Genomic DNA, 19,038 nt, shown 5'->3' with positions numbered 1-19,038 from the left:
CAAAGGCAGTCATTCAACCACTCAGCCACCCAGGTACTCCAGATTCTTTGTCACTTCTGACCAAAAGATGACTGATCCTTCTAAGACAGTACAAATTTCCTTTGAATTTTGGACAAGATGAACTACATCAGTCAAGAATTCACTTTGTAAATTATGGGGTATACTATTTAGTGGATTAAAAGTTAATTAATTAATCACTCAAGCTTCTTTGACCTAAATCATCTTAACCTTAATATATTTTAAAAGGAAATTAACTATTATTGGACAAGGATCAACAGCTCACCAAGTCTGTAATAACTGGCTGAATGCTGACATTGTTACAGTGTGCTGTCTCCAGAGTACAAGCTGCTGCCTCAGGGTTGATATCAGTGCACCTATAAACAGAAAATAAAGAAAACTGTATCTTCTGACCACGAGGCAAATAAATCTATTACTGAAAATTAAAGACTGTTCCACTGCTTTTACATAAAGCAGATCTAAAAATAATCAAAATGCTTTAATAATGAAGGAAAAAAATAAAGATTTGTTATATTAAAGAAAAAGTTTGTTATATTGATATAATGTGCAAGCGTAGAAAAATACACATACATGCATACACATCTGAAGGAATTTATTAAATTGGGAATCCAATGAATACTACGCCACTACAAAAATGAAATTTAAAAGGAATTTCTGAAAATTACTCTTGATACAATATTAAATGAAAAACAGGAAATGGGACAAAAAGAAGGAAACACACCTGGACCACGTGTGATAAAATTTAGGAGTGGGGATCCCTGGGTGGCGCAGCGGTTTAGCACCTGCCTTTGGCCCAGGGCGCGATCCTGGAGACCCAGGATTGAATCCCACGTCGGGCTCCCGGTGCATGGAGCCTGCTTCTCCCTCTGCCTGTGTCTCTGCCTCTCTCTCTCTCTGTGTGCCTATCATAAATAAATAATAAAAAAAAAAATTAAAAAAAAAATTTAGGAGTGATTCTTGTTTTCTCCTTTATACTTTTTAAAAAGGATTTTATTTATTTGACAGAGAGAGAGAGAGAGAGAGAGAAAGAGCAAGCACAATCAGGGGGAAGGGTAGAGGGAGAGGGAGAAGCAGGCTCCCTACAGAGAAGGAAGCGGGAGTGGCTCAGTGGCTCAATCCCAGGACCTCGAGATCATGACCTGAGCTGAAGGCAGATGCTTAACTGACTGAGCCACCCAGGCGCCCCTTCTTTATACGTCCCATATTCTCAAATTCTCTTTAAAAATGTAAGTAGTTTTCGATTTTTCCTGGTAATCAGACTATTTACATAAAATATTTCAAATTTAGAGATGACCTAAAATTACTGTGTTGCTTCTATAATTATGTAGTACAATGGAACAGTTGCGAACATGCAGTTTTAATTTTTAGGGAAGAATAATTTACAATCTGAGCCCTTACTACACTTAAGTAGACCCATTCAGATATACACTATTTATTTACAAAAATAATTTCATTCAAGTGGTCATACCCCTAGTGAATTTCTTAGTGGAAAATGTAGATGAATTTGATATACTTACACTTACATGTACAGAGCTCGAGGACCTATCATAGAGGCTAGGAATGCAGATACCACTCCAGACCCTGACCCTACTTCAAGGCATATTTCCACTCTAAAAAAAGCAAAATAAAATAAATATGAGTATAGTAGGATAAAAATATACATCACATAAAATGACTCCCATCCTACTTTTAACATATATTTCTCCAGCATTATCACTCACCCACAAATATATGGAAATATAAAAGAAATTTATAAACACACTAGTTTCTGAAAACCACTTCGTGCTCATTTAATACTGTTTAGCTCAAAATTGTTTGGGGTGTGTAATTTAAGTCCATAAAATAGATGGCTTTCAATTAATTTCTACAAAACATTACATAAAAACTATGGAATATATTAAAAAAAAAACTATGCAATAACATTCAGATTGAAAATACTAATATGAAAGACTTCAACCCTTCCCACAAGAAGCTCCTAGTTCAGTATTTCCCAAAATGATACGGTTAGTATCATTACAATATTTACTTATGAGAGATGTTTTCTCTCATTTAAAACTATAAAAAAATGTATATATATATATATATATATAAAATAAATAAAACTATAAAACATTCCAAACCATTAGCATATCTTAGCCGGGGGGGGGTGGCCAATGGTCCCCTCTCTACTAACAGATTAAGAGCAGCAAAGAAATTCCCTATTTGTACAGCTGTACACTGAACTGGGAAGAATATCTGATCTTAGAATATTAGTAATAACTTTAAAATGCTTCTAAATAAATTCATTATTCTGCATTTTATCCTTCAATTACATGTATTTCCCTGCCTATAATCTTACATATACACCAAAAGCACCAATGATCTCCATCACAGAAATTGGGTCTGATGGGATTGAGGAGGTCTCCCTGGCAACGAACTCCTTGAACAACTATCCAACAAGAAACTCTTAAGCTTCTAACTTTTGGAGGCAGTCCACATCATCCAACGAAACTTTATTATTCTGTGGGAAGGTCTGTTGAATCTTACTAGGCGGCTTTTATTTGAAAACAACCATCATGCTTTCATAAACAGTGAGAATTCCAAGACCAGAAATAATCCGACTTTATAACAAAATCAGTTCCTTTTACAGCCTACTTTGCAATGCAATTTGCGCTTGTAAATCTTTCTGGGGTATCTCGAGTCTATGAGACGAGTTCTACAAATCAGCACCGTACCGTTCCACATTCCAGTAAATCCCAAAGTGCCATCGTTTACAATGAAGAGCTACTTTAGTAAGAGTTGGAACATTTTATACATGGAAAAATCTGACCAGGTTGAAGACAGATAAACACAATATAGATCTATGAAGCCGGACAGCTGTTTCCTCTTGAGATCACCAATTTCAAGTCTTGATCTTTAAATGATCATTTAAAAAATTACCATGTAGGTATTCATTCCTCTAATGTAGTAACATTCACATTTAAACATGTAAAATTTATGGGGCCCTTCAACAAGTCAAGTTTAATATTTATAGAGCGCTAGGGAAAATTCCATAGGCTGCTAGCTATGTAGCTATTTAAATTTTTTTACAGTTCGATGAAAAATTAAGTTCTGCAGTCGTACTAACCACACGTCAAGGGATCTGCAGCCCACGTGGCTAACCGGCCGTTGCAAAAGGGCAGTGTCAGCCATTCAGTGGGTTTAAAAATACTTATTTTTCAAGGGTATTTCTCTAGTTGGAAAAAAAAAAAAAAAAGAGTCTTTTTTAATTTTTTTTTTCCACCTGGGGCAGCCCGGGGAGGCTCAATGATTTAGCGCCTCCTGCAGCCCAGGGCGTGACCCTGGAGACCCAGGATCGAGTCCCGCATCCGGCTCCCTGCATGGAGCCTGCGTCTCCCTCTGCCTGTGTCTCTTATGAATAAATAAATAAAATCTTAAAAAAAAAGTCTTTGAAAAATATTAAGGTATTTATAGCCAATTATGGAGATTAAAAAAAAAAAATACGTCTCCAGCCGGGTTCCCCCACCTCATGTCATTGGTGTGCCCTTCGGCTACTAGAGGGTGCTTCTGTGTACAGTCAATGCCACGCAGCTTTTAATATTTACTAAAAAAATAAAAAGTTAATACTAATAACCAATGTTTCCGGAAAATCTGGTTTGTGAGCGTGTTATGATATCGCTGCTCTCGGGGGCTGGTGCTCTTCAGACTAAGGGCTGACAGGAGAAGACCCCTGCCGGCGTGGTCGGGAGCTCTGCAGCTCCTGGGACCAAAACAACACCTTTGCAAGAGCAGATGGACCCCGGGCCCGCTCAGTACAGGGATCTACAAGGAAACCGGCCGTCCGGGCGCTCCGGGGTCAACGTTCGCCGAGTACGCGGGCTCCGCCTCCTCTCGGGGCAGCGGCGGGCAGCGTCCGTCCTGCCTGGGCCCTCCTTCGCCGCCGCCTCTCCAGAACGCCGGAGCCCTCTCCCGGGGGGGACCCTCGCCCTGCTCGCACCCCGTAAGCTCGGCCGCCGCTGCCTCAAGCGCGTCCAGCAGCAGGAACGTATCCTCCGCGGGCTCGTACACATCGCTGAAGGGGCCTCGGCCCACGTGCCCGTGCAGCGGCGTGGGGAAGCTCGGGGCCGCCATCTTCCCTTCGTCCTGCGCGCCTGCGCCCTAGTTGCGCGTGCGCAGGTGCGGCAGGGGGCGGGGCCGCGGGGCCGCGGGGGCGGGGCCTCGGGGGGCGGGGCCAGAGGCCGAGAGGCGAACCCGGGCTTGTTATTTCTAACAGTTTATCAGTCAATGCTCTTGGAATTTCTAAGTAAACAGTTATGTAATCTGCAACTGCTGACATTTGCTTTCTTATTCGAATACTTAGATTTATTTCATTTTCTAGGTTGGTCCTTGATGCAGGGCATCCTCGATTGTTTTTGACTAAAGGGAGTGTTTTCTTCTATTCCTTGTTTGCAAAGAATTGGAAAAATACGTAATGGTTGCTAAATTCTACTTTTTTTTTTTTTTTTTTTTTTTTTTTACATCAACTGAACTTTGAAAAGCTTTGAGATTTAAATTTAAGATTTTTTTTTTTACTCAATTTAATTTTTTTCCTGTGGTATATTATAAAAATGAACCTTCCTGGTGTTAAATCATGAATGCACCCTTTTTATAAGCCTCACTCAAGCAAGATGATTTTTTCTTTTAATACCCTGCTGAATTTGGAATGCTGATAATCTAGCTCTGTTTTGATTATGCTGTCCTCACAGGATGAGTTAGGACATTGTTTCTGGAACATTTGTTAGAACTCACCCATAAAATTGGCTGGATATAGTGCTTTTTCTTTTTCATGGATGGCTGTCTGCTGTTTTGGGTCACCTTCTATAGGTTATTCGACTGTTCAGGCATTTGCATTCTTTTTTTTTTTTTTTTTTGCATTTGCATTCTTTTTTTTGAAATTTCCCAATGACACATTTTTTAAAATTTGAGTAATAAAAGTACTGGAAAGTACTGAAGATTCCTTTTTTTTTAAACCCTGAGTACCTACCACCCAGAACTGACAATTAATAGTACTTTCTCATATTTCCTTAAGAGTTTCTATTTTATTTTTTAAATACATATTGTATATTACTACTTAATATGTATATTAAATATAATTTTTATAGGGAATTAACTCACATGATTATGGAGACTGGCAAAACCAAAATCTGCAGAGCCAACTTCCCAACCTCAAAACAGTTTTTATTATTTTTTAATTTTTAAAATGTATTTATTTGAGACAGAGGAGTAGGAGAGAGTGAGAGTAGGGGAAGAGGCAGAGAGGGAGAAGGAGAAGCAGGATCTCCACTAAGCAGGACCCTTAGATCATGACCTGAGCCACCCTGCCACCTCTTAAAAAAGATTTTTAAATATAAGAACTAACATATTACAGATGAAGTGGATGTATTTTCTATATTCACCTGCCGTTCCATTTTGTAAACCTCTCTCCAACCTGACTTCCCTCATGAATTTAGTGTGTATCCCTTTAATCAGTGTTTTTATGCTTTTACATTCAGATATCCATGAGCAGCATATGGCTTGTCTGTTTTCAAATTTGTTTCACTGGTAATAGATTGGACAAACTGCTCTTTTCATTTATTTTTCACTCAAAATTATCACTTTGTGTTTTCATACAGTTAGTTTATTCCTTTTCATTGCCAGATAGTATTATATGAAAATATAAAATGTCCTATCTGGAATGGATAAATATCTATTGGTAAACATTTAATCTTCTCCAGATTTTCACTATTATAAACAACACTGTAGTTTACTGTCTCAAACATGTTTTTTTCTGATCCTGCCCAAAAGTTTCCTGGGATTCAAGCCAGAATGGATCAGCAGTGTTATATACACATTTTCAGTTTCACTAAACATTTTCAAATTTCCAAATTTCTTTCCAAACTAACTGTGCTTAGTTGGTGACAGATTTAATATTTGATTTAATATTATTAGACATTTTAAAAATTTATTTTAAATTGAATTGGCCTAATTGTGATTGAGTTTAGGCATGTGTTCATATGTTCTTCATTTGAGTTTCTTCCTTTGTGAACAGTCTGTTCATTTTTGCTTATTTTTCCTTTTTAATTTTGTTTTTAATTTCACCAAAGTTGATACATGCATAATTTAATAGGCCAAATAGTGCTACGTGATTTATTTGAAAAACAGTCCAGTCTAGTACACCAACATCCAATTCTCATGTCTCATTCTCCAGAGATGACCATTTTCAACTTTTAGCTGTTTCTTTGGCCATTTATCCATATCTCTATGTACCAAGTTATAATGATGTTGCTTCATTTATCAATTTTTGCATTATCTTTTGAGTTCCCATGATAGACGATAAAGTTCACAGGATAGAAGACAAGAATTTGATTCTCCTGTTGCCAGTAAACAAATGGAATTACCAGGCCTCCTCTTCCTATCTTACCAATATGGTTATATTGTGATTTATTTATTTTACATTATTTTGTGTATAGAAATGCTACCTGGAACTGTTCTCTGTATCATACCTGTTACTTTTAATTCTTGCATAACTTTTTGCGTTTTCTTGAAGGTAATAATCATCTGGTGTATTACTTTCCTAGGTTTGTCATAACAAATGCCTACTACATCTCACAAATTAGATGGCTTAAAACAACAGAAATTTATTCTCTCAGTTCTGGAGGACAGAAGTCTGAAATCAAGATGGGGGAAGGGCCATGCTTCCTATGAAGGCTCTGCGGAAGAATCCTTCTTTGCCTTAGCTTTTTTTTTTTTTTGTCTTAGCTTCTGATGGTTGGCAGCAATCCTTGGCCTTCCTTGGCTTGCAGTGCATAACTGCCATTTCTGCCCTGGTCTTTATTGGACCTGCTTCCCGTGTCTTTTCTTCTTCGAAATCTCTTTCCTTCTAAGAACACCAGTCATTGGATGGATATAGGGCCCATCCTAATCCAGTATGACTTCATTTTAACTTGATTATATTTGCAAAGACACTATTTGCAAATAAGACATGTAGATGTGTGTGTGTGTGTGTGTGTGTGTGTGTGTGTGTGTATAATGGTGGGGTGGGGGAGAGTTTAGGATTTCAGCATATCTTTTTGGAGAATGTAATTTAATCCACAACACCTACTAATAACTACTCTTTCATTTGCATAGTTTTCTATAGATCACAGATCAGCCTTCAAATCTTTTCTATTTACCCCCTATCTGCCCTCTATCCCATCCCAATACATTTAAAGACATTGACCATTCTGGCTATTTCTATTTAGGTACCAATATGTCTCTGGGAATCATCCCTTGGTTCTGCTTCAGTTTTATCTTCAGGCTAGCTCTTGCTCTGGTACCAGGATGGCTGTACCTTCACAGCCTCACACCACCAAACTCAGTGGCAGTCTTTTTCAGTTGCTTGCACTAAAATCCTATCATTCACTCCTTCTTATTGGCCCGAAATGGTCCTATGCTTATTCTCCAACTGACCCTGTAGCCAGGTAGATGAAGTGATTTCCTCACATCTGTCTTGGGGCGTGGGACGAGGCCTCATCATCACCACCAGATAGCCAGAATGGTACCCCAAGAGCAAAATCCTGGTGCTGATATGGGTGCTGGGCAGAAACACAAAATGCCTACTACGTTGAAGTGTCTCACAGATGGTTGGTGAGCACTTTCTTCCAGTTTGCTATTGCTTTTTTGTTTTGTTCACAATATTTTTTACTATGCAGATATTTAAAAACTAATCTATTTTTTGTTTGTTTCTGATTTTTGTACTGTGCTTAGAATATGCTCCTGAAAAAAAGCTTATTTTCTGGTTTCAAAGTATAGATACTTCATTATTTTAATTGGATCTACCTTATTACTGGGCCATTAGCTCTTTTAGAATCTTATTTTTTATTTACTTGATCTTTTATGGCCTGAGAATGAGGTGATTTAATTGTTTATTATAAATGTAATAAAATAATAAGCAAATTTATTTTGCTTCTGTCCACTTATTTTATGTGTTGATAGCTTTTGATTTTTGAATTTTGATGATATGCCAATAGCAATCAATATTTGTGATTGATGTATCCTTTTTTTTTCTAATTTTTTTAAAGATTTTATTTTTAAGTAATCTCTACACCCAATGTGGGGCTTAAACTTAGAGCCCTTGAGATCAAGAGTTGCACGCTCTACTGACTGAGTCAGCCAGGCACTCCAATTAAAGCATCTTGATTAGGATTATGTCTGCTAAGAAGTGTCTGTCTTTGTCTTGCTTACTGCTTTTTATCGTCAGTTTAACCTTGCCTGAAATTAAGAATACAACTCTGACTTTTTGTTTCTGTTTACTTAATATGCATTTTTCTTTCACTGTTATTCTTTTACCCTTAAACTTTGAAACACACACACACATACACACACACACACACACACACACTTTCTCACAGTGTTCCTATTGATCGACATCATACCCTCTCTTAAGAAAAATTAAAATTCTGGCATGCCTTTATTTCTATTTTTCCAATGTCTCCAAACACCCATGTTGAGATCACCTGAGAATTTGGATGATACTTACTGTTTTGTCTTTTTAAAGATTTTATTTATTTATTTGTGAGAGAGATCACCTGAGAATTTGGATGATACTTATTGTTTTGCCATTTTTAAGATTTTATTTATTTATTTGAAAGAGAGAGAGAGAGAGAGAGAGAGAATGAGTGAGGGGGAGGGGCAAAGGGAGAGGGAGAAGCAGACTCCCTGCTGAGCAGGGGGCGTCTATCCCAGCACCCTGAGATCATGATCTGAACGGAAGGCAGATGCTTAACCAACTGAGCCACCCAGGCACCCCTGATACTTACTGTTTTTTTAAAACAACTAACAGTGATTTTAACTGAATGGCTTTACTGGCTTTCTGATTCACATATTTATAGTATCCTACGTTTTTTCCTAGGACTCACATTTAGCTGGAATGTGTCCTCTACTAATTATTACTGACAGTAATATCCCAAATATCTTTATTTCACCCTTATAACTAAAAAGTAGTTTGTATGTGTAAAGCATTTTAGGATGAGAATCATTTTCTCTTAGAACTTTGAAAATATCTGTCCCATGTTAGAAAACATTTAGTACTGCTGATGAGGTATAATGCCAGTCTGAGTCTTATTCCTTTGTAGATAATTTAAATTTTGATCCTGGAAGTGTTTATCTTTGGTTTTTTGAAAGTCTCAAAGTAGAAGGTGCATGTGCATATGTATATCTACATGTTTAATTGTATGTGTCAAGTTGATTGGGCCGTAGTGCCTAGTTGTGCAGTCCAACATTATTCTGGATGTTTCTGTGAGGGTGTTTTTCAATGTGATTAACCTTAAAATCAGTGAACTCTAAATAAAGCAGTTGCTCTCTGTAATGTAAGTGGACTATACAATCAGTTGAAGTCCTGAATAGGAAAAAAGACTGTCCCTCTTCAGAACAAGAGGGATTTCTGTATCAGATAACCTCTGGATTTGAAGTGTAATATCAGTTCTTCCTGGATCTCTAGCCTGCTGGCCCACCCTGAAGGTCTTGGCACTTGTGAACCACCATAATCATGCAAATCAATTTCTTAACTCTCTTCCTCTATAAATCTAAATCTAAATGTGGTCTCTTTCAATATATATACATAGCCTCTTGTTTTTTTTTTTAATTTTTATTTATTTATGATAGTCACACAGAAGAGAGAGAGAGGCAGAGACATAGGCAGAGGGAGAAGCAGGCTCCATGCACTGGGAGCCGGACGTGGGATTCGATCCCAGGGTCTCCAGGATCGCGCCCTGGGCCAAAGGCAGGCACCAAACTGCTGCGCCACCCAGGGATCCCAGCCTCTTGGTTTAATTTCTCTAGAGAAAACTGACCAATAATACAGGATCTATCTATCTATCTATCTATCTATCTATCTATCTATCTATCTATCTATCTCTTTTAGTTTTCATGTTGTCGGATACTTAGTGGACCTTTTCAATATGATCCGTTTCTTTCTTTCATCAATTCTGGGAAATCTGTATATTCTTTGATTTTTCCATCCCTCCATTCTCTTTTCTTTTTTTTTAAATTTATTTTTTATTGGTGTTCAATTTACCAACATACAGATCCATTCTCTTTTCTTGTCTAATGGAATTCCAGTCATATAGATGGAAACACACTAGGTGTCTTCAGGTCTTTTTATTTTTTTTCTTTCTATCTGCCTTAGATTGGGCTGCTGGAAACAGACTCTGAGATGGAGATCAGCAGATGGAAGGTCTATTGCGAAAGGTCTCCAGGAGACAATACCTGGGAGGGAAGGATAAGGAGGGGAGGGTAGAGGGAGAAGTTGAGCTGTGTTGCAGTTGTAACAAAGGCCTCAGCTGATGGTTCAGGGAACTTTGGGGCTGAGATGACCATTCAGGTTGTCCTGAATTCAAGCAACGGGACTTGTGTGCCTTTGGGGATAGGACATAACCTTGGGCAAAGCAGCTCTTTCCCGAGGGCAATTCCTGGAGAAAGACTTGGTTGTGAGCTGCCAGCAGCCAACGGGTGGCAGAAGGAGCGCCTTATGGTCTCCGCAGGGATTGGGGTGGTGCACAACAGCACCCATTACACCATCTCTGTCATTCTGAGAGAAATTTAGGCTTCCAGCCAGCATATCCTTTCTTCAGTTGAATATACTCTGCTTTTTGGCTTATTGATTGAGATTTTTATTTGGTAAGCATTTTCTTTTTTCTAATATGGGGTTCTTAAAATACTCTGGTTTCATGGATCCAGTATCCATTCTCATCCCTCTGAGGTTTTCAGTTACACTATTTTCAAAGTTTCCATTTGCTTGCTGTGTAAATTCTTTTTTTTTTTTTTAAGATTTATTTATTTATGAGAGAGAGAGAGAGAGAGAGAGGCAGAGACACAGGCAGAGGGAGAAGCAGGCTCCATGCAGGGAGCCTGACGCGGGACTCAATCCCGGGACTCCAGGATTGTGCCCTGGGCCGAAGGCAGGTGCCAAACCGCTGAGCCATCCAGGGATCCCCACTGTGTAAATTCTAATTTTGCGATGTTTCCTTGGTCATTAGCTTGTATGTTACTCTTTCATGGTGCTTGCTTACTTTTGACATTTGCTTTCTGGTTGCATGCCTGTCTTTGTAGTTGAAGTTGGGTCAGCCTGCATATGAACATAACATGTACACCACAGTCAGCCACAGGGATTGTAGAAGAGGGGGTGTTCAGCTGCCGGACAGGGCATACCAGTAAGCTTCTCTTAAGGAAGTGGAGCTCCCTCCTCCTCCTGAGCTTGGCCTCTCATACCCAATGTTCCAGCCTATCTCTGTTCTCTGCTCCAGGTAGGAGTTGATGAAATCAGTCACCCTGGTGGTTGCTCCATCCAGGATTCTCTCCGATAACTTGTGTCCACAGCCTCTACAACTTAGAGTTCTTCTAGAATTGCTCCTGGCTTTTCTTTGTCAATCACATGCTTTCTATTCTCTTTTCAGGATGGGTGGGACACTGTATGACTTCCCTGAGTATCCTTTCCATCTTTCTTCTAGAATGCCAAAACAAACAAATGGTGGCAGAAGGGGAGGTGGGCAGGGGGATGGGATAACTGGGTGGCAGGCACTAAGGAGGGCACTTGATAGGATGAGCACTGGGTGTTATATGTTGGCAAATTGAATTTAAATAAAAAATTTAAAAAATAGAATGCCTTCCTGAAATACTGAGGCTGGAACCCCCTAAAGCTCCATTTTTTAGATTCCCTTGAAGCTGTAGTATTGGATACGATTTAGGTTCCACTGATCATTTACAACATGTGAGTTTTAGAAGGCACAAGTAGAACACTATGAAGCAGAGGCTGACTTTGTCGTTTCTGTTATTGTGGCTGGCAAGCTGAGTTGGAGGGGAACTTGTAGCAGGAGTCTCAGCATTAGGGCTCTAGCTTTATAGGTGATGAGGTGTTGAGAGGCAGGGCACATCTTCTTTATTTTGCTGCTGTGGATGGTGGCATAGGTGGCCAGGCGCTGGAGCCAGCAGCCGCAGCAGCCAATTCCTTCTGGCAGGGCCAGAAGCTCAGTTCTATAGTGTGGATTTAAGAGGTATTCTCAGAAGTTCAGCCCAGAGCTGACCTTCTTCAGACCTCTCAATGACTATGATACCCATTAGATATCTTGTAATAAATTCCTTTTAGCTTAAACAAAGTAGAGTGGGTTTTGTCTACAGTAAAACTCTCACTGGTACACAGAGATTCTGGCATTTTCTGGTATATTACAGTACAGCTTTCATATTACAGAGGTATTTTAGATTTGTTATTTTAGGGATGTCACTAGTGGTTTTGATAGTAGTAGGATCAAACACTAAGGCCTATTGATTTCATCTTCCTAGTAAGAATTCATTTTTCTTGGAGATAAGAGTTTAATAGCATACTGTAATAAGAGATATGTTTACTCTTAAGGCTTTGGCCCAAGTCTCTTGCAGTATAAGAGATAATATCCTTCCTTCCTTCCTTTTTTTTTTTTTCTTTTCTTTTTTTTTGTGGCAAGAGTTATTTAACAGGTCCTTGTCCCACCTAAGCCTGGCTTGCATTTTAACAGAAACCACAAGCTGCACTGATGCTCTCCACAAATCCAAGATTGGCACCAATCTTGACTAGATTCCAAGTCTCCTGTTGATATAAGGGGATTCTCTAGGAGATTTCAGTTAATTTCACCATATTTAGTAGTTAGTGAATTAATTGATGAATCTAACATAGTTCATTTTCAGGGCATCTTTAAAAATGAGCCTAAATTTTTACAACCAAAGAATTCTATTTTTTTAAAAAAGATTTTATTTATTTATTCATGAGAGACACAGAGAGGCAGAGACACAGGCAGAGGCAGAGCAGGCTCCCTATAGGGAGCCTGATGTGGGACTTGATCCCTGGACCCTGGGCTCCCCACCTGAGCCAAAGGCAGATGCTCAACCACTGAGCCACCCAGATGTCCCCAAAGAATTCTTTCTAAATGCTTTTTTGTTCCCATAAATCATCAATCCATTATGGTTGATTCTTACACTTAAAACACTATGACACAAGCTGGAGAAAGTATTTGCACAAGACATATCTGATAAAGGATTGTTATCCAACATATACAAAGAACTCTCAAAACTCAACAATAAGAAAAAAAAACAGATTAAGAAATTTGGCAAAATATCTGAAGAAATTATACAGATTGCAAATAAGCATGTGAAATTATGCTCAACATCATATGTCACTAGGAAATCTCAAATTATAACAAGATGATACAACTGTATACCAATTAGAATGGTCAAAATACAAAACACTGATAGCTCCAAATGTTGGTGAGGATGTGGAGCAATAGGACCTCTCACAGCCTGCTTTGGAAATGCAAAATGGTATAACCACTTTGGAAGACAGTTTTGTGGTTTCTTACAAAATTAAACATACTCTTACCATACAACCCAGTAATTATGCTCCTTGATATTTACCTAAATGAGTTGAAAACTTATGTCCACACAAAAATCTGTACAAAGATTTTTTTTTAATTGGAGTTCAATTTGCCAACATATAGCATAACACCCAGTGCTCATCCCATCAAGTCCCCCCCTCAGTGCCAGTCACCCAGTCACCCCCACCCCCCGCCCACCTCCCTTTCCACCACCCCTTGTTCGTTTCCCAGAGTTAGGAGTCTCTCATGTTCTGTCTCCCTTTTCCACTCATTTTTTCTCCCAAGATGTTTGTTGTAGCTTTATTCACAATTGACCAGACTTGGAAGCAACCAAAATTATTTGGTCCTTCAGTAGGTAAATGGACAAATAAAACGGTCTGGAAAAATATTCCAGACAATAGAATATTTTTAAAAAGATTTTATTTGTTTTGAGAGAGAGAAAGAATGAGCAGGGAAGGGGCAGAGGGAGAAGCAGACTCTCCACGGAACCTGATGCAGGGCTCAATCCTAGGACTCTGGGATCATGACCTGAGTCCAAGGCAGATGCTTTAACAGACTGAGCCACACAGGCATCCCAGGCAGTAGAATATTTTTGAGCCCTAAAAAGAAATGAAATGTAAAGCCATGAAAAGATATAGAGGAAACTTACATGTGTATTACTAAGAAGCCAATCTGAAAAGGCAACATGTGTCACGATTCTAACTATATGACATTCTTGAAAAGGCAAAACTAGAGAGACAGTAAAAAGTTCAGGGGTTGGGGCTGGGGGAAAGGATGAATAGGTGAAGTTCAGGAGATTTTTAGAGCAGTCAAATGACCCTGTATGATACTATTTTGGTGGATACATGTATACATTTGACCAAACCTTTAGAATGTATGACACCAAGTGTGAACATCAGTGTGACAGATGGACCTTGGGTGATAATAATGGGTCAAGATAGTTTCACTGGTAGTAATAAATATATCCCTTTGGTGTGTGTGTGATGTTGATAGTGAGGGAAGCTTGGTGTGTGTGCGTGTAGGTGGTATATGAGAACTCTTTACTTTCCAGTCAATTTTGCTGCCAGTCTAAAACTGCTCCAAAAAAATAAAATTTATTTAAAAGAAACATTATGACACATTAAAAACATATTTTTAGGGGTACCTGGCTGACTCATTTGGTAGAGCATGCAGCTATTGATCTTGGGGTTGTGAGCTCAAGCCCTACATTGGGCATAGAAATTACTTAAAAATAAAATCTTTAAAAAGTATATATTTTTGTTATTTGGTTAGACAGTAATTTTAAATATTTTTACTAAAATTACACTTAAAGTAGAGTGAAAAAGTAAGCATGTTTTAGTTAATAAAATGCCTATTATTATCATCATCATAATTATTATTATTTGACTATAAAAATCCTCAGTAGGCTTTAGAAATTTAGTGATCAGTGATATTCATATTGAGAAAAATATATCTATACTTGACAATATTGCTTTTGTTCTTCTGATGTTGCTATTGTTAATATTCTCATGCTACAATGATCTCAGCTTAAAAATGTAGGAAAGAATCCTTCTAATACAGCATGACCAGTACAGTAAGCTGCATGCTTCCTGCCAGGACAGCTTTGTTTGCCTCAGCCAGTTGAATTGTCAAGATGGTTACTCATCCACTGGGTAACTTCCCAAGCCTCTTCTTAAATTTGGTTGCTTTGGACACATTTTATCCTGGAAACAAAATCTAAGCTCTATAATACATTCAGAAATAGTGGATTCGTGTCTTTTTTTTCCAGCTGGTACTGGTAGGGTTTACACATTTACTCCTGCACCATAGGAACAGCTGCTCGAAAAACCGAGGGTGCATTCAATTCCATTGCTTTGGCACAATAGAAGGTCAATAAAAGAGGGAGACTCTCTCAGCCTGTCGATAGTTGGAAAATTAATTCTTTTAAGTGCTTTTAAAAAAATCTTTACAGGTGGTCAGATCTTATGAACTTAGGACCAGCAATGACCTCATCACCTTCAGCTGGTCGAAAAGTTATCTTTGGCTGCTGAGTACTTTATGAAATCTTGTTAATTATGATGTTTTTTCCTAGTTATAAGTCCTTCTGGATAAATTTTTATAAAACATTTATTTTTATGGCTTACATAACTACATAAAATATTTTCATTGGTGTCAAAATGTCATGTTATTGCCAAACAGATTCCATTTCAATTTCTAGAAATTATTGGAAAGTTAATATTCACATTTTAATGGCACCCTTGCTGTAGTATTAAATCATGCTTTACTGAAATTTGCAACAGGAAGTCATAATTACATTGTATTTATACAAAAGAAAGGACAGAATAGGCAACCTTTCCAGTTAATCTCTATGGTTAATAATTATATTTTCCTTTCTTTTAAAGATAAATCATGAATGAAATTCAGTGTCTTTTTGAAACTGAGTTTTCACGGAAGTGATTTTCACGGATACTCATCATTCACTTCTCTTTTCAGCACAGTAGCGTTTTAGTTTAGGAATCATAAATTGAATTTTCTCCTGGTTTGTGAAACTTTACCCTATCTATTTCTATGTCAAGAAAAATAAAAATATTTTAAAAAGTAAGATTAGGTAGGAAAGTCGTAGTCCTACCTACACGTTTGGTATCTTCTTAGAGATGTCATGTCAAGAAAACTCACTCTCCATAGACATCATTTCAAGGATGTAATTGTTTTAAGTGCAAAGTCATACTTTTGGGTAAAAAATATCCTTTGGAGTCACACATTGAGGCTCATTTAGTCATCCTGAGAAATGAGCTTTTAGCAGTAATCACATTTACTCTGTGTTCCTGGCTTGGAAGAAGCCCAGGAGAGCTGGAGGGTAACCAAAGGGCTGACTTTAATCAGGTCTGCCAGGTCATATACCACCACTTGGAGGCTCTTCTTTGTCTGGATCTTGCATCTCCCCTCCTATGGACTGAATTGTGCAACCTACTCACCCTCTCCCCCTTCTTCTGGAGGTGTGGTCTTTGGAAGGTAAGTAGGTGTATCTTACATCATGAGAGGGCAGACCTTCATGATAGATTAGTGTCTAGTAAGAAGAGATATCAGAGAGCTTGCCATCTCTCTTCTGCTATATGAGCACAGAGTGAGTAGCCAGGAAGAAAGCTCTCAACAGAACTCAACCATGCTGGTACCCTGATCTTGGCCTTCCAACCTCCAGAACTGTGAGAAATAAATGTCTGTTGTTTAAACCACTCAGTCTGCGGTGTTTTGTTATGGAAGCAGCTGACTAATACATCCTCCAGGGAAAACAGATTTAGAGCCTAAGCACATGTGAAAGGTGCAGTGAGGAATTCAGATGGTGGTCTAGGGAGTTCAGGAACACAGTGTTATAAAACTTCATTTATTGGCTCAATACTCTCTTTTAGTGTATAAATAGAACCACAGAAGTAAGAAGATTAAGTTGAAGAGATGGGATTAAAAGAACAGTATTCTGGTGGGATCAATTAAAAGTTTGGAAGTCAATTACCATTTTGCCTGTACTGCTTTTCTAATTAGAGGAAATTTTTAAAGTAGGGATATTTTTAAGAAAGCTGGATACTATACAATCCTCATAATATTCTCATTAAATGTTTGTTGATTTGACTTAAATATTTGTTGACCTACTTTATAGCATAAATTTAGCAAAGAATATGATTCCTATCAAAATCTTTATATTTTTTGTTAGAAAGTATACATTTATGGCTCACTCATGCTAGATGTGATGCTAATTGCTTGGCAGTGATGGTAAACATTTGCCCTGGCAAATCTGGAAAAGCAGCTAAAAAAATACACACCTGGAGGCCCTTTCTCACCAGCCTCAACTCAGGTACCTATTCTCTGGTCTTTCTCTAAGTCATCAGAGCATATCTTTAAATTGCTTCCACCACCACCCCCATTTTATTGAAATATAATTTGTCTTATAACCTTGCAATGATCATTGCAATAAGTTTTTAGTGAACGTCCATCACCTCACAGTCACAAATATTTTTCTTGTGATAAGATCTTTTAAAATCTACTTTTCTCGTAAATTCCAAATATACACTTCAGTATTGTTAACTGTACTCATGATGTTATATGTAGTGTTCCCAGAACATATTTACCTTACAAATAGAAGTTTGTATCTTTTGACATTTTTGCACCTTTTGAATTGGGTGAAGGTGGTCAAAAGGTACAAATTTCCATCTTAAATTACTTCTAGAAACTGCCAAATCCTACTTAATAAAGACAAATGCATATATTTAATATTTATTGTGCTACATTTTTATTCTTATGAAATATTGCTTGAAATAAGCAGGGATTCATCTAGGATATAGCTAGTTTTTGTTACACGTAGATCTATGTCATAATTAAATGTTACTAAATGTGAAAGAATTCTACCTATATACCTGAGTAGGACATATTCCATTGTAATATAATAATGGTCCCCGAAGATGTTCACAACCTAATCCCCAGAATCTGTGACTGTGTTACCTTATCTGCCAAAAGGGACGTTGCATATGTGATAAAAATTAACGATTTTGATAGGGGAAGATTATCTTGGATCCTCCAGGTGTGATCAATATGATCATAAGGCTTCTTCTAAGAGAGAGGAAGTAGAGTAAGGGTCGAAGATATGATGGATACAGAAGCCAGATTGAGGGAGAGACAGAGACAGAGAGAGAAAGAAAGGGGGTGGAGAGAAAAACAGAGACAAAGGTATTGAGATTTGAAGATGCTCTGCTCTGGATTTGAAGCTGGAAAAGGAGGACAAGTCAAGAAATGCAAGTGGCCTCTAGAAGCTGGAAAAGGCAAGGAAATGATTTCTTCTCTAGAGCCTTCAAAAGGAATACAGCCCTGCTAACCCATTTTAGATGTCTGACTTCCTGAATTACAATAAATTTGTAGTTTTCTTTCTTTTTTTTTTTTTTAAAGTAAATCTGTACACACAACATGGGTCTCGAATTCACAACCCTAAGATCAAGAGTCAGATGTTCTGTTGACTAAGCCAGCCAGGCCCCCTTGTTTTGTTTCAAGTCACTAAGCTCATGGTAATTTGTTACAGCAGCAATAGGGAAATAGTACATAAGTCACCACTGATTTTATTTTCTTAACACAGTACAACAGACACCAATTAAAAGCAATTTAAGCTTTAGACACTAGTTTTCAAATCTCTAAAGAAACAAGCATGGTGCATGTAAGACTGGCTAATTACACTTCTGACATGTTTTGGAACATCAAAAGCTGGGAGAGCTGGCGGTGAGCATTCAGTGCCTGTCCATTACTACTCAGCACTCTAGATTTGCACTGTTTATTCACCTGGGCTACAGAGCTCTGGAAATGTGACCAGTGAGGAGCATACTGCAAGTGTAAAATATACCATGAGTTTTGTAAAGGAGAATGTAAAATATCTTATTAATAATGGTTTAATATTGATCACACTGTCATTGAAATGTTACTATTTTGGATAAATTGGATTAAATAAAATTCGTTATTAAATTAAATTTCAATTTCTCTTTGCTTTTTAAATGTGAAATGAAAAAATTTAGAATTACATTTGTGCATCATGCTATGTCTCTATTGGACAGTGCGGCTCTAAACAGATAATTCTATGTAATGATGTCATAGACATACTATAGATTATTTACTGTGTCGATTAATGTATTATTAA

General features: G+C 37.9%; 1 protein-coding gene across 10 annotated transcripts in view; it reads right to left on the bottom strand.

Moving 5' to 3' along the window:
* N6AMT1 (N-6 adenine-specific DNA methyltransferase 1) overlaps positions 1-4,154 on the bottom strand; it is a 38,690-nt gene extending 34,536 nt beyond the window's left edge. For 8 of the 10 annotated variants that reach the window (XR_005382232.1, XR_005382229.1, XR_005382231.1 and 5 more), the window contains exons 1-3: positions 3,995-4,154; positions 1,542-1,628; positions 284-374 (exon numbers count right to left, since the gene is read on the bottom strand). Coding sequence is in view for 3 of the 10 variants with exons in the window: in XM_038581286.1 (XP_038437214.1) it covers positions 284-374; positions 1,542-1,628; positions 3,995-4,128 (312 nt within the window). In the remaining 7 variants the exon portion in view is untranslated. The other 2 variants (XR_005382235.1, XR_005382236.1) reach the window with 2 other exon arrangements.
* Between the last annotated feature and the right edge of the window lie 14,884 nt (positions 4,155-19,038).

This window comes from Canis lupus, chromosome 31 (assembly GCF_011100685.1).
Source record: "Canis lupus familiaris isolate Mischka breed German Shepherd chromosome 31, alternate assembly UU_Cfam_GSD_1.0, whole genome shotgun sequence".
In the NCBI taxonomy this organism is placed as follows: domain Eukaryota; kingdom Metazoa; phylum Chordata; class Mammalia; order Carnivora; family Canidae; genus Canis; species Canis lupus.
Note: the sequence above shows the minus strand (reverse complement) of the source record. Positions and strands in the feature narration are given on the sequence as shown.